This window comes from Hemitrygon akajei, chromosome 27, assembly GCF_048418815.1.
Source record: "Hemitrygon akajei chromosome 27, sHemAka1.3, whole genome shotgun sequence".
Lineage (NCBI taxonomy): Eukaryota > Metazoa > Chordata > Chondrichthyes > Myliobatiformes > Dasyatidae > Hemitrygon > Hemitrygon akajei.
In genome coordinates, this window is record NC_133150.1 from 29,893,538 (window position 1) to 29,909,663 (window position 16,126).

The 16,126-nt window shown below is 42.4% G+C and overlaps 1 protein-coding gene across 2 annotated transcripts in view; it reads left to right on the forward strand.

The window, feature by feature from the left end:
* The window catches only part of ikbke (inhibitor of nuclear factor kappa B kinase subunit epsilon), a 57,475-nt gene that overhangs the window by 25,499 nt on the left and 15,850 nt on the right, over positions 1-16,126 (forward strand). For both annotated transcript variants that reach the window (XM_073030538.1, XM_073030537.1), the window contains exons 10-14: positions 1,841-1,899; positions 4,418-4,509; positions 7,116-7,217; positions 9,711-9,774; positions 13,690-13,802. In XM_073030538.1, the coding sequence (XP_072886639.1) occupies positions 1,841-1,899; positions 4,418-4,509; positions 7,116-7,217; positions 9,711-9,774; positions 13,690-13,802 (430 nt within the window). The remainder of the gene's footprint in view (positions 1-1,840; positions 1,900-4,417; positions 4,510-7,115; positions 7,218-9,710; positions 9,775-13,689; positions 13,803-16,126) is intronic.

The following is a 16,126-nucleotide window of genomic DNA, read 5'->3' on the forward strand; positions in this document are numbered from 1 at the left end:
CACTAGCTCCACTACCACAGTGCATTCCAGGAACTGTTTTTTTAAATTCTCATATCCCCCTCTCCTTAAAGCTACACCCTCTGGCATTTGATCTTTCTACCCAGGGAGAAAGATTCTGGCTGTCTGCCCTATCTATGCCTCTTGTAATTCTGTAATCTCTGCCCCTCGTGCTGTAGGGAAAGCACTCCAAAACTATCCAGCGTTTCCTCAGAGCTAATAGCCTCTAATCGAGGCAGCATCCTGGTAAACCTTGTCTGAATCCTCTCCAAACCCTTTACTTTCTTTCTGCAATGGGGTGACCAGGACGACACACAAAATGGCCAAACTGACATTTTATACTGCTGAACATCCCTTACTGACTATTGTTTACTGCTAGGCAAATTGAATACAAAGGTAGGGAGCTACTCCGCAATTATAACAGACATTATGGAATTCTATATACTAAATTCGTCTGCTTAGTTAAGAGGAAATGGTAATATATTTCATTGAAGGCTTACAAGATGAATTCCTGGAACAGTTGAGTTGTTTTGTGAGGAAATGTGTTTTTAATCACTGGAATTTGGAAGATGGAGAGGGAATGTGATTGAAGGAAGTAGGATCCTGAATGGTGGTGACATGATGCATGTGCAGAGGAATTAAAGGTCACTGATTAAAGTGTCATCAATTTAAGGGAAAAATGAGGCAAGATTTTTTTTCTCTCGGGTCATAAGTCTTTAAAACACATTTTCTCTAAGGACAGTAGAAGCAGAATCTTTTATTAGTTAGCTGGGTAATGTTTCTAATATCAAATATTTGCTCTTTTAAGATATTTACAAGCAACACAGCCTGTTATTTCAGATAATTTGAAGCACTCAAAGACAATCCAGCCATTACATGATTGGGGAGGCAAAATTTTGCAATTTGAATTTGTACAAAATGTGAAAGTTCTTCACCTAATGTGTAATGTAAATGAAAGTGACTTTGCAGAAGGCTGTCAGAGATTGCTGAACCTTAATTTTTCAACTAGTGGAATGGTGCCGCAGCAACAACCTGGCACTCAACGTCAGTAAGATGAAAGGGCTGATTGTGGACGTCAGAAAGGGTAAGACAAAAGAGCACATACCAATCCTCATAGAGGGATCGGAAGTAGGGAGAGTGAGCAGCTTCAAGTTCCCTTGGTGTTAAGATCTCTGAGGATCTAACCTGGTCCCAACATATCGATATAGTTATGAAGAAGGTAAAACAGCGGGTATACTTTATTAGGAGTTTGAAGAGATTTGACATGTCAACAGATACACTCCAAAAACTTCTATAGTTGTACTGCGGAGAGCATTCTGACAGGCTGCATCACTGTCTGGTACAGAGGGGCTACTGCACAAGACTGAAAGAAGCTGCAGAAGGCTGTAAATCTAGTCAGCTCCATCTTGGGTACTAGTCTACGAAGTACCCAGGACATCTTCAAGGAGCGATGTCTCAGAAAAGCAGTGTCCATTATTAAGGATCTCCAGCACCCACGGCATGCCCTTTTCTCACTGTTACCATTAGGTAGGAGATACAGAAGCCTGAAGGCACTCACTCAGTGATTCAGGAATAGCTTCTTCCCCTCTGCCATCCGATTCCTAAATGGACATTGAACCCTTGGACACTACCTCACTTTTTTTTAAAAATATACAGTATTTCTGTTTTTGCACATTTTAAAAATCTATTCAACATATGTAATTGATTTACTTATTGTTATGTTTTGATTTTATTACTATTTTTTCTCTCTGCCAGATTATGTATTGCATTGAACTGTTGATAAGTTTACAAATTTCACATCACATGCCGGTGATAATAAACCTGATTTTGATTCTCTTCACAGCCGAGGTGCCAACCTTTCCACCAAAATTTGACTTGATCAGTGATGCAAATCTTGCAAAGGTAATGGGTGGTCTATAATAGAGGGTGGTAAGGATTTGAGCAGATCGTGGACATCGGTGAGGATGGGAGGCACAGTCGTGGTTTAGTTTCTGGTGTTTCATCAGAGGGAAACTCTAGCCCAGATGAGATGTCTTTGTATGGCAGCACTGTAGAAACAGTCATAGAACACTACAGTACAGAAACAAGCTCTTTGCCATAACTAGTCCATGCTGAACTGTTATTCTAAGTCCCTTTGATCTGCACTTGGACCATAGTCCTCCAGACTCCTCCTATCCACACTTCATTAAATCCCATTCCACCACTTCTGCCAGTTTGGTCCACACTTGCACCACCACCCTCTGAGGGTTGGAATTTCCCCTCAAGTTTCCCTGAATATTTCATTTTTCCACTCTTACCTAGACCAATGTATCCTGTCTCATCCAACCCCAGTGGAAGAGACCTGCTTGTCAGAAAATGTAGAGGAGGCTACAAAACAAGAGATCAGATAGTTAGGATAACAGAAAGCTACGAGCAACTGGCTGAGGCTAGCTGGTGGTTGAACAAGGTCTGTGGATGAGAGCTGGGTTTAAATAGGCTGCAGGTGAAGAGTTGGAAACAGGTGGGAGGTGATTCCTGTTAGCTGGGAGGAGACTGGGAAGTGACTGCCTTCTTGCAATTGCCCTGTATAACTTTATCAAATCTCTCTTTGTTCCCCTATGCTTCAGGGAATAAATTCCAAACTTATCAATCTTCCCCTATAACCCAGGTCCCGACAACATCCTTGTAAATTTTCCCTGTACTCTTTCAGTATTATTGGTATCTTTCCTGGTGGTAAGTGCCAGAGGTACTCGCAGTACTCCAAATTTGGCCTCATTAACATCTCGTACAACTTCTCAGCGTAACATTTTGGATCTATTCCAATTTGGGTAAAAGCGCAGCAAATCCTGTGCTGGTTTGAAAATCTGAATTCAGCTGCTGGTTTTGTGTCTGGGCGTGTGCTATAGATGAGTTCCATCCCTTGGCATTTTGTGTAGATGAGATTCATACCTGGGGAAAACCTGTATGTGAGGCCCACCTCTGGAAATTTCCTGTAGATGAAGTCCAACCCTGGGATATCCTGGTGCTGAGGTCCATCTTTAGGATATCCTGCTGGGGAGTTCCATGCTTGGAGTACCCTGTATGCGAAGTCCGTCTCTGGACATTCCCTTTAGATGGTCCATCCCTGGAATATCCTGTAGCTGAGCTCCATCCCTGGTTATAACCTGTAGATGAGGGCCATCCTTGCTATATCCGATGGGTGAGGTTCATCTCTGGACATTCACTTTAGATGAAGGCCATCCCTGGGCATAATCTGTAGATGAGGTCAGACCCTAGAATATCCTGTAGATGAGGGCCATCGCTGGGCACATCCTGCTGTTGAGGTCTCTCTCAGGGGAACTAACCTATTTCCTTCGGTTTTTATCCCAGCCCCAGAGTTTGTGTACCTTGAAAATAACTTCAACTAAATAAAAAGTTTTGTTCACTGCAAGCAGGATGAACTCCAGTGCATTGTAATTGAAGGGACTGTTTAACAGGGCCTTTGTTCTGTATTTAACCTAATTCTACATCTCCCTTGTAATATTGGTATCTTTTTCTTATTTTCTTATCAAAATAAAACGTTATTTCAAAGGGAAAAGTTATCTTGCATCAAGGGTGCATTCCACTCCCTGCAGTGTCCACTAGTCATAGACATGTCCAGGTGTCCCTGGAGTGGGAGTGTGTCATGAACATAACCTCAAAAGGGAGGCAGACATTCCAAATGAATCCGATCCTCGGTGACCTGATGTTTGATAGTTAATAGCGTGCTCCTTGGACATTGAGATGGAGGTTTAATCTGTATCTGACCTGTGCTATACCTCATCAAGAGTATAGAGGACAATTTATAGTGTCTCATCTGTGTGGTGCCTGGCCCGAGTGCTTGATTATAGAAATGGGGATAATTGATGTAGTTCTATCACAAGATTTTTCTGTTCTAGTGATTTTTAGTAGGCTTTTTCCCCTCTGGTTGGGTAAGACTAGAACTAGAGGTCATTGGTTTAGGATGAAAGATACAACATTTAAGGGGACCCTGAGAGGAGTACTCTTCACTCGAAGGGTGATACAACTGTGGAGCAAGCTGCCAGCAGAAGTGATGGCTGTGGGTTAAGTTGAAAACTTTAAGAAGTTTGAACAGGTGTATGAATTGAAGGGATATGGTCCGGGTGCAGGCGAATATGAGACAAAAGATCAGATTGGCGTGAACCAGATGGATTACAGGGCCTGTTTCTGTGCTGCAGTAATCTGTGACTCTAAAGTTTTTTTGGATGCTGACTGAATCAAGACATAGGGGGTCAATACAGGAAAGTGACATAGGTAAAAGATCAGTCCTAATCTTGCTGTATGCAGAGGAAGCATGAAGGGCCAAATAGGCTACTCAGGCTTTTTCTTTCATTCTTGTGTTTGTTCACTGTACAAGTGCTAACTGGGCGTGAACCTGCTGAGTGTCTGTTTCCTGTTCCAGACTGTGACGAGTGCTGTTCACCAACTGCTAAGAATTACAAAGTCCCTAATGAAGTGTCAAGACATCATCTTTCAGGGATTATACTGGATGCTGTGAGTATCTGCAGAAGGTGAAAAGCTAATTCACTTCAATATCCCTCCTGCACTGAAAGATATTGTTACTCTTCTGGAACATCAGTTCAAGTTAATGCAGGTTTCTGTCCCTCCTTGTACAGTTTGAGAATGGGGAACCGTTCCTCTTGTGAAATGTAAATTTCATGAGTTGGAACTGTCACAAGCCTTTATTTATTTGGAGTTTGTTTTTTAATTTGACACTTGGGCTTTGGTGAAAAGATTACGACAACAACTTGACATTTATGCAGTCCTGTCAAATGTATTTAAACTTTGGAAGCAGCAGCCAAGAGTGTAATCAAGTGAAAATTGTCATTGGGAGATATTTTAAGCTTCGGGAGGGAAGTGTGGAACTTGGGTTCAAGGTAACTTAAGTCACATTGTTAGTGGTGGTGCTTGTATTCACTGGAGTTTAGGAGAATAAGCAGGAGAAATCTCATTGAAACCTACTGACTATTTGAAGCTCTAGATAGTGGATGTGGAGAGGATGTTTACAATAGTGGAAGAGTCTAGCAGCAGTTGGCACGTTCTCAGAATAGAAGGACACCCCTTTAAACAGATATATTTGACAATTACTTCAGCTGGAGATAGTGAATTGGTGGAATTCATTGACATAGACGTCTATAGAGTCCAAATGATTGAGAATATTTAAAACAAAGCTTAATAGGTTCTTGATTAATAGGGTGTCAGAGGTTCGGGGAGGAGGCAGGAAAATACTGCTGAGAAGGAAAATATATCAGCCTCATTGACTGGCAAAGCAAGCTCGATGGAAGACTGCTCCATGTCTTGTGCCCTTATGGTGGAACAATTACTGTCAAAAGTAGGCAAGAGACCATGATTGGGTGGGGGGGGGGTAGTGCAGAGATTTAGGGGCTGGAAGAGATTATGGAGGTGGTAAGACCTGGGACCACAAATTGATTTATTAACGGAATGAAAATTTAAAATGGATCTCAAACAATGCATCTGAGTGGATCTTTTGAATACTCCTGATGTGGACCTAAAAGGACTCTGTCTGGTCCAGAGTTGTAAGCCTAAATAGATACTCTGCCTGTGCTGAATTCACTGTAATCACCAGAATTGTTGGAGCCAGGTGGCTGGTTAGAACGGATGAAAGTTAATTAGGCTTCATGCGTTTACTGTGATCCTTTGGTTTTGTATTTAAATATTCTTGGGTCTCTGGTGGGACAGTGACGTTTGTAGTGTTGCCATATATTTTGATACCATCTAGTCTGGACACCACACGTGGTATTAGATTAGATCACATAGTTTAGCACTGTTCTTTAGACTCAGACTTAATACGTTGCACAATTCCATCAGCCAAGGGACAGCAGAAAGATCTGCGACCAGAAGCAGAGCAGGATATTAAGGCTCTTTCCAGTGTCTGGTTGGGAAAAATGGGAGAGATCTGAAGTACTAGAGCCTAGGAGTGAAGACTGAGAAGTGTTTCTTTAAGCTGTATAACGGAGTTAAGTGTTTTTTGGTAATCTAGAACATTGCTTTAAATTAAAATTGTAGAAGAAAACCAGCATGAACTACTAAAGGGTTAAACCTAGAGCTGATATCAGGAATTAGTCCACTGACTGAGATTACCACCATATTTGAGGGTGGGAGAGTCACAATAGAGTTGTGGAGGCATAAATCTTGGAGACAATTGGATGTAATAAGGCTACAGGGTATATTTGAACAAATGAGTAATAATTGGCCTAAATGCCTTCTTATCTGTGGCTGTCTTGTATTTCAATTCACTTGCATGAATTGGATCATGTATATTTGTTGAAATGTATTGTAATATCCTATTGCAAGGTTCCTTAAGGTTATTGTAGCGGGGGGTGGTAATGGAAATAAGCTCCCACTACCTATTAAATCTTCCCAATGTTGTGTGCCTCAAATAGCCTCTGACAACCAGTCCAGCTCCTGTGCTTTAGCTACTCAGCCTAGTGGAATTGTTTCTACTGCCAGGAAAAGAAGCAAAGGCAGGTTACTGGTGCCTTAAAACCAGCCGCTTTGGCCAGATGGGGCTCATGAGCCATGGTTGGCAGTACATCGAGGAGAAGGAAAACTCTGATCTCAGAACTCTGCTGTCTTGTGACTGTACCCATGGGGAAGGCTACAGGAGTACACCCCGAGCATGGGGAGGGGAATTGGGAACTGGAGTCCCTTAAGCAGTCCTACAATGGGCAACTTCTGCAAATTTGCTGGTGCTAAACTATCAGTCTCTGCTGTTTCTTTGGATTTGTTGGCATTGTAGAGAAGGGGAACCTGCTACATGGGCAGCAGCTTGCTCTCCATATTGTACTGCCCTGGCTTGCGTGTACAATGCGGACTGCTGGAAACCAACTTCCATCATCAACCACGACCAACAGAAACACTCATTGCAATATCTTTATTATAGCCACTTAAAATTTTAGTCTTTGGGAAATTGTACAAGAGCTCAGACTAGTTGACTTTGCTTTTTAATCTAGTTGCAAATGATAGACTAGTTTATTGGTTTTCAGGTTGATGGAGTTTGAGAGACCATCACTGATTTGAATGATGGACAAACTGGATTGATTGACTGTTCCAATTGACTGATTTTTTTTTTCTTCTAGTGCAATCTTGAAGGAGGACTGCAGAAAAACGATTCAGCAAGTTACGACTTTGAATCAGAAGTTGGATTTCTGCCAGAGCACCATGATGAGCATTCAGAAGATGTGAGTATCACTTGCTGCTTTCAGTTCCTTCCAGGGACATGGAGAAAGGCAAGTCCCCATCAGGCAAAGGGTTGCTTCAAGAACATGAGAAATGGGAACAGGAGTCAGCCTTCTGACCTGTTGAGTCTGCTGTGCCATCCAGTAAGATCATTGCTGATTGGGCTGTGGGCTCAGCTCTACTACTTGCTTTTCCCCCCATAACCCTAATTCCCCTGATGTGCAAAAAATCTAACTGTCTTGAATATATTTATTGAGATGAGCTCTACTGTTTTCATGGCAGAGAATTCTAGATTTACTACCGTGAAAAAAGCAGTTACTTCTAATCTCCATCCCAAATCTTGAAGCTGTGTCCCCTAGTTCCAGTCTCACCTGCCAATGGAAAACACTTTCCTGCCTCTATCACATCTATTGCATCCATAATTCCATATGCTTCTACTAGATCGTCCTCTCATTCTTCTGGATTCCAGCAAGCGTAGGCTTGAATAGATAGGAATGTCAGGTTGAGGTTAGGATTAGATCAGCCCAAATCTTGACAATTGGTGAAGCTAGCTGAATGATCTACTGCTCTTCATGCATATGTATTTTACTCACTTTATCTCATCGCTATAATTAGATGACACAGAAATAATGGATTTGAACGTAATCATGTAACTGAATTATCCATCAGCTAATCAATAGCAGACTCGGATGTGAAAGCTAGAAATCTCCCATTGATGTGAGACCTGGGAACACTGGTCCAAAGACATCTGCTCTCCCTCAGCCAAACTGTGTTTGCCACCTGTTTTGCTTCAAACTTTACGTGCACATTTCTCCAAACTATTACTGCCCTCTTCTGCTGCCTACCTAAAATAATATGTGTGCCCACTGCAGCCAGCACACAGTGGATTTTTAACTTGTGCCCGATGCACTGGATGGTTTCCAGATCCCAGACATCTAGCTTATATTCTTGCCTGTGGTCGAGGTTAGAATTTTAATAATGTTCCTGTCACCTTTTTTATGGAAAATATTGATAACTGGCTTCTGGCATGTACTGTAGCTTAACCCCATAAGTCCCATGTGGGCCACGTCATAAGACTAAATTTTACTGCTTTTGAACTGCTTTCTTCATGCCTGTCCTCTGCTACTGGTCACCTAGATTTACCTTTCTCTTTAGATGGTAAGACCACAAGACATTGGAGTAGGATTAGGCCATTCGGCCCATTGAGTCTGCTCTGCCATTCCATCATGGCTGATTTGTTATCCCCCTCAATCCCATTCTCCTGTCTTCTCCCTGTTAGCTTTGATGCACTGACTAATCAAGAGCCTGTCAACCTCCACTTTAAATATAGGCAATGATTTGACCTCCAGAAATCTGTGGCAATAACTTTCACAGATTCACTACTCTCTGGTTCAAGAAATTCCTTCTCGTCTCTGTTCTAAAGGGCAGTCCTGTATTCTGAGGTTGTGCTATTTCTTGCAATGGCAACAACTCAATGGAGTGAGGATTGGTGGTGGGTAGGGATGGAGATTGTGGCAGAAGTCAACAAATAAGCACATCTATGGTTCTCCTATTTATATATTTTTTAGAAAAAATAAACCTCTGACAGTGAATAAAGCCCTACTCAGTCTTTTCTGGCTCTGAAAACTTGGGGTGCCAAGGTAGTATTCTGGTTAGCATGATGCTATTACAGCTCAGGATGTTGGAATTCAGTTCTGATACCTACAGTAAGGAGCTTGTAGGGTTCTCCCGTGAATGGGTGCGTTTCCTCCTGATGCTCTAGTTTTCTCCCGCGTTCAGTCATAGGTTAACGGTTCATTGCTAATCGTCCTGTGATTGGGCTAGGGTAAAAATGTGTAGATAGCTGGGTGGTCCGGCTTGTTAGTGCAGAACAGGCCCTTCTGGCCCATCTCGAAATAAATAAATAAAGCTTGCATTTTTGAATAACTGACATTTCAAAAATGATTAAGCATGAAATGCTGAATGCCATTGTTAAAAATTGGCATATCTCTTGAGCACAAACGTAAGCAAGCTGCAAGTCTTATTTAACATGAGGACTTGCCTTTTTATTCCCTTTCTGTAGGCATGCACATTCATTGTTAAAATCAATCTACTCTAGCTTGTCCTACAACCACAAAATGTGTTGAAAATTTTTAGAAGATAATGCCTACATTCATCCTTCTGGCTGGATCCTATGCAGTGATGCTAGAAGCAGTTTTTGAATGGACTTGACTTGGATTGGCATTCAGCAGAGCAAAGTTCTTTGAGGTGGATGGAGGAAAAAAAGATCTTTCCTTTTCAGACCAGAATCAGATCTGAGGTTACCCAAGAGTAACCTGTGCTGCAAGCACTAATTCATTGTCCATTTTGCCAGTGCTGCCTATTACTGCTTTTTTTTAAATTTTATGTTGGCTTGTTAACCGATTCCAGCTATGCTGATCATAATTTTTCTGTTTAAGAAATGAGGCAGATGTAGAAATAGATCAGAATATTAATTGTTAAACTCTTCCTCACAGATGTGGCCCACACTATCGAACGAATCCAGCTGAAGTTGGTGATGTCCACGTTAAGCTGCAATCGGTAGGTCAACTGTTCATGTCTGGTGTTGATTGGTACTGAGCTTAGGGCAGCAGGCATAGATTTCTCCCACAGCTTAACTCTGGCACAGAAGGATATTGGAGTCTGTAGAGGTTTTGCTAGCTGCTTGCTGTGCAGAACCTACTCTCTCCTTGGATCTTTTCTTTGCAGCCTCCATAATGCCATCAGCACCATCACTGAGGCTGCTGAATGAGCCTCCAGATGGCTGTAGATCAAGAGGTGTGACCCATGGACCAATGCTGCTGGGATACAAGGCAAGGCCTGATCAGCCCTGCCTAGGTTGCCCGGTCGAGGGTGTCTGATGTTGAAAGGCCCAAGACTCCAGATGACTCCAAGTTGCATAACTGATGGTATGTCCCAGCGCATCCTAGGATGTATCTCAATATCTGGATTTCACACATAGCAGTTCAGAACTGGTGCCACAAAATGTTTCCTTGAGCAAAAAAAAAACTATGGCAGGACTAAACTGAAACTTTTAAAAACTAATTATTTAACTTTGATAGCATCTTAATAGTCAAGGTTGCTATTGGGAGATTGGGCTAAGGCATGTGACTAGAGTACGGGAACGTTTAGTCAACTTTAAGTGACAGGATAGACTCTCATTGTCTTTTTCCCTAAGGTTAGAAGGGCAAGGGATATCTCACAGAAGGATCTAAAACATGAAGTTGTATAGGGGAGGTAAAAACACTAGTGTAGAATTTTTGGCTTTGCCCATTTTGGGTGTTGTATTTGGCCTAAAGCAAACCTGTGACCACTAACATGGTTTCCGGTTGTTTAAAAGGCTTAGAAGCCCACTGTTGTCTTACAGCAGTTATTGACTGACCTCACACTTGCCGTCTCGTTCAAGCCCAGCCCATGGTAAAGGCTGCCATGGAGCTGGGAGAAAACCAGAGAAAGTAAGTGTGAGGCAGAAATATCAAAGAATAGTTGGGGGAAACCAGACAGTGATGTAGGGCATGTCCTAATAGCATGGTGTTGAGGAATGGGACGGGCCGTAGTGCTGTGCTGAATGGGTCCTGTGCACTGAGTGCACAGACACCTCAGTCTTTGTCCATGTTTTCAGCCTGCAACAGCACAACACAACAACTTAAATCTCTGAGGGAATGTTGAGGAAAATAAAAATATAATTTACATTATCTTACTGACGTACCTGATGCACCATCAATAACTCTTGGAGACAGGAAGTGAACGATAGGCTTTTATTAGCAGCAAAAGGGAGCACGACATCTCGGAGACTGAGGGAGGAGCAGTGCCCCAATCGCCTTTATACAGGGGTCTGTGGGAGGAGCCACAGGAGCAGTCAGCAGAGGGGCATGTCCAGACAGGTATATGTAGTTTACCACAGTACCCAAAGTGGTAAGTCATGACTCTGCATCCAATTTTGGTGAGTAAATTACAGGCACCAAATAAACCAGCTTTGGGATACATCATAGCAGGTCCCGTTTCCTGATGGGAGGACTTGTTCAAAAATAGATGTAACTGGTTCAGGTGTTGACTGTGCACAGTAACCTGGTAACTGCCCATAAATGGAGTTGAAATTAAAAATGAAGAGCAAGGAAAGTTTACCAGTCAGAGGTTTTTTTTTTAAAAAACAGGTTTTTAAAAATTGGAAGACACAGGGAACGAGAGGATGAAGGAAAGTGCAGGGGGAGGTTCCCGCTGTGTTGTGCAACTGGATTATTGGGCCTACAGCCCCCGATGATCCTGTGACTTCACAGAAAGTCAGAAAGCATCCGGCTGAGATGGGGTACCTGGCCGAGTACTAAAGACCTGTGTGGATCAGCTGGCTAGAGGGCTCACTGATAATTTTAACTTCTCACTTCAGCAGTCTGAGGTACCCACCTGCTTCAGGCAAGCATCAGTTATACCGGAGCCTAAAAAGAATGTGGTAACCTGCCTCAATTTGCCTACCAGCACAACAGCTCCACACAGATACCATTTCCTTGACTCTTCACTCAACCCTGGAACATCTGTAAAGCAAAGATGCATATATCAAGATGCTCTTTATTGACTACAGCGTGACATTCAATGCTGTCATCCTCTCTAAACTTATCAATAAGCTTCAAGGCTTTGGCCTCAATACCTCCTTGTGTAATTGGTTTCTCAATATCCTCACTTGCAGACCCTAGTCAGCTGAGATTGGCAACATCTCCACAATCTCCATCAGCACGGGTGCACCACAATGTTGTGTGCTTAACCCTGTTTTCTTGCTTTACACTTACGACTGAGGCTAAGAACAGCTCCAATGCCATATAAGTTTACTGATGACACCACTGTCATTGGCCCAATTAAAGCTGGTGACAAATCATCAGATAGGATGGAGATTGAAAATTTGACTGAGTGGTGCCACAACAACATCCTCTTAATAACAGGAAGACCAAGGAGCTGATTATTGACTTCAGGAGGAGGAAACTGGAGATCCATGAGCCCATGCTCATTGAAGGTCAGAGGTGGAGAGAGTCAGCAACTTTAAATTCTTCAGTGTTATTTCAGAGGACTGTCCTGGGCCCAACACGTAAGTGCAATTACAAAGGAAGCACAGAGTGCCTCTACTTTCTTGGGAGGTTGCAAAGATTTAGCATGACATCTAAAACCTTGACAAGCTTCTATAGGAGTGCATATTGACTGGTTACTTCACAGCCTGTTATGGAGATACCAAAGCCCTTGAATGGAAAATCCTCCAAAATGTACGAGGGGTGATTGATAAGTTCGTGGCCTAAGGTAGAAGGAGTCAATATTAGAAAACCTAGCCCATTTATTTTTCCTACATTTACATACTTAGTCCAGCGGTCGTGGAGCATACAGATCCCTTCTTTATAGAAGTCGGCGTCTTGGACCTTCAGGTGGTCCACAGCAGGGGTGATTGATAAGTTTGTGGCCTAAGGTAGAAGAAGATGAGTTATACAGCTCTCGTTACATGCACATGCAGGTCAACTCTTTGAGTGATTATGCAGAAAGTTTGAAGTTAATAACTCGAGGAAATCTGCGGATGCTGGAAATTCAAACAGCACACACAAAATGCTGATGCAACACAGCAGGCCAGGCAGCATCTATAAGGAGAAGAACCCTAGTCCTGACGAAGGGTCTCGGCCCGAAACGCCGACAGTTCTTCTCCTTATAGATGCTGCCTGGCCTGCTGTGTTCCACCAGCATTTTGTGTGTGAAGTTAATAACTCATCTCCTTCTACCTTAGGCCACAAACTTATCAATCACCCCTCGTAGTGGATACAGCTCAGTCAATCATGTTACCCATGACCCTCCTCACCACTGAGCACATCTAAATAGTGTTGTTGCAATAAAGTAGTATCCACCATCAGGGGCTCCCACCATCCGGGTCACCGTCTCTTCTTGCAACTGCCATCAGGTAGAAGGTACGGGAGCCTCAGGATTCTCACTACCAGGTTCAGGGACAGTTATTACCCTAAAACATTAGGCATTTGAGCCATAGGGCAGAGTTTCACTTGCCCCATCACTGAACTGTTCTTACAAACTCTGGACTCATTTTCATGGACTCTTCATGTTCTTGATATTTATTGCTTACTTATTATTATTTACTTTATTTGCACAATTTGTTGCCTTTTGCATACTGGCTGTCCACCCTGTTGGCGTGGTCTTTCATTGTTTCCATTATACTTATTGGATTTATTGCGTATGCCTACAAGAAAATTTTGTACCTTGAACATTTGGGATGCTGTGGAGGGAGATCTTCTCTGTATCTAAGGCATTGTACTTGACCTGAAGTATTTGATGCATCTGTGTATCTGGGGATAGTTGATAGAGCACAGCAGTGGTGCCTTTATTTTGTGTCTAAGTTGTCCTCTGCTCACTGGATAACTGCGTAATGCTCTCTACAGCAGGGGCAATATCTGATCTAAGTTTAAATGCCTTGTGTTGCAGACAATGGATTTCTTGGCAAGCGTCTCACAGAATGTTCAAAACAGTCAGAAGCAACTGGATCTGATAGCTGCAGAATGGTCCAACAGCAGTGACCTCCATCACAAAGACAATACGTGAGCACAGTTTAACCTAAGGAGCTCGTCCCTAGAGGATGGCAATGGTGATCAATGCCATTCATCCCATCATATGTGCGCTAGCTTTTTTGCTAGAGTAATCTATGTACAAGTATTCTACTCTCTCCATTGAAGTTCTCCGATTTATATTATATTTTTCCCTGTTGTTCTACCATTCCTGTGACAAAGCATTTCCAACTTCAGAAGTGCTCTGTAAAGATATTGCTCCTAATTTTCCCTTCACTCTGTGGTGACAATTTTAAATGAATGGCCCTTCAGTGCTATAACTCCACCAATAATAGTCCCTTATTGCTTGCTCTCAAATTCCTTTGTCTCCTTTTTGACTTCTCTGCTCTTGTTACTCATCATTCTTCAAGGATTCTCCTCATATGTCACGACGTGGAGCTTGCTTGCAAGGCCAGCATTTATTACCTGACTCTTATCGCTCTTTGGTCTGTTCTACGGCACAGTAATAACTCTTTCAGCCTAATGAGCCCGCGCTGCCCAATTACACCCATGTAACCTACGGACCCATCTGTCTTTGGAATGTGGGTGGAAACCCAAGAACCTGGAGCACAGTTACAGAGAACGTGTGAGTTTCTTACAGACAGCGTCAGCAATTGAACCTTGGTTGCTGGCACAGTAATACCGTTGTGTTTTTCTACGCTACTCTGCTGCCCTATTAATAATGTGGAAAATCTGAACCAACGGCTTTGTGCTTTGACTGTCCTTTCAACTATATAATGTGTGGGGTTTATTCTTTGGTGTGAAGTGTGGGAAATAGTTTGGGAATTCCAGTGGGATGAAGTGTAGCGGCTATGTGGGACACACCTTCAATGTACAAAGTTATGGTGTGACAACTTCGACTGACTTCATATTCGTGTGTATAAGACCAAAAGGTTGATGTTAATTTTGGACACTAGTGAAAAATGTATAATACTCAATTCTGTTAACAATATTATTAATATGCACTACTTTTATACAGACCTTCACTTTTTTTGAAGAAGATTCAAAAAACATGCAAAGTCAAATCCTTGACATTTGCATGCTCTGTATTTAACTAGAGGTTACTGAACAAACCTGTCTCAAATTCCTTCCCCAGTTCAGAGTTGAAAGTAAGTTTATTATCAAAGAATATACTGTATATATACTATCCCTCAGATTCATTTTCTTGCCGGCATTCACAGTAGTTACAAAGAAACACAAGACGCAATAGAAGAAATGTAAAACTGCCCTCAAGCAAAGACAACCAAAATGCAAAAGATGATAACTTGTGTAATACAAAAGAAAATCAAATAATAAGTATTGAGAATATGAGTTGTAGATGCCTTGAAAGCGAGTCCATAGGTTGTGGAATCAGTTCAGTGTTGAGATGAGTGAAGTTATCCACGCTGGTTCATGAACCTGATGGTTGAAGGGTAACAACTGGCTACAATTGGATTGTAGGCCTCAGCCTTAGGAAGGGAGAGACTAGAATCTGGCAATATGACCTGAGGCTGCCGTGACCCAATGGGTGTGTTGGATTTGGCTTGGATCAGACTGGGCTGAGCACTGACAAATAAATGCACTGATTGTACATTTTTTTTTACAAAGTTCTTTCCCCTACTTTTCTGCCTCCAGTCTTTTTAGAACTGCCACACAGGCAGAAAGCAGTGGTCTGATGTGACGGGGGAGGTACAAGCCCTCCAGCTCAGTCAGGTTTGGAGTGGTTTGACTTGGGCTGGTTTGTAATTTTAGAACAGAGCAGATGGTATGATGTCATCTTGTTTTCACTCATTGTGGCATACTTGTAGGTTGAGATCAAATCCCAACGACCTGAGTAAGGGGACCAGGCTCACCATGCCGTGTCAAATAAGAGTAAAAGTTACTCTTTAGTATCTCCCACCCTCAACCACTGAGGCCTTGTCTGCTCTTCAACACAAGGTTTTAAAAAAACAGATCCCAGGGCTCTTTCTGAAGAATGGGCAATCTCTCCCAGGTGGAACTAACTAACATAGCTTTAAAATTTAAAAAATATTCTCTTCAATGCCTGTAGGACTTATGCATGTTTCCTATATAAAATCATTGGCTCTAAAGTGCTGTCTTGTATCTGAAGTCATGAAATGAGCTATATAATTAAGAGCTCTTTCTTGTTTTAATTGAGTCTTTGCTCAAAGGTTGTCTTGGGTGTTGATAGAGGATGAGACGGGGTCAGGATCTCTATCCAGACTGGCCACCTTAACCCTGACATGAGTGAGACCTGAATAGTGCCATTAGATCACACCCCAGAATTGAGGAGAGAAGGAACCAAGAGGTGAAAAGGAAATGTCAGCCAATGAAGAATA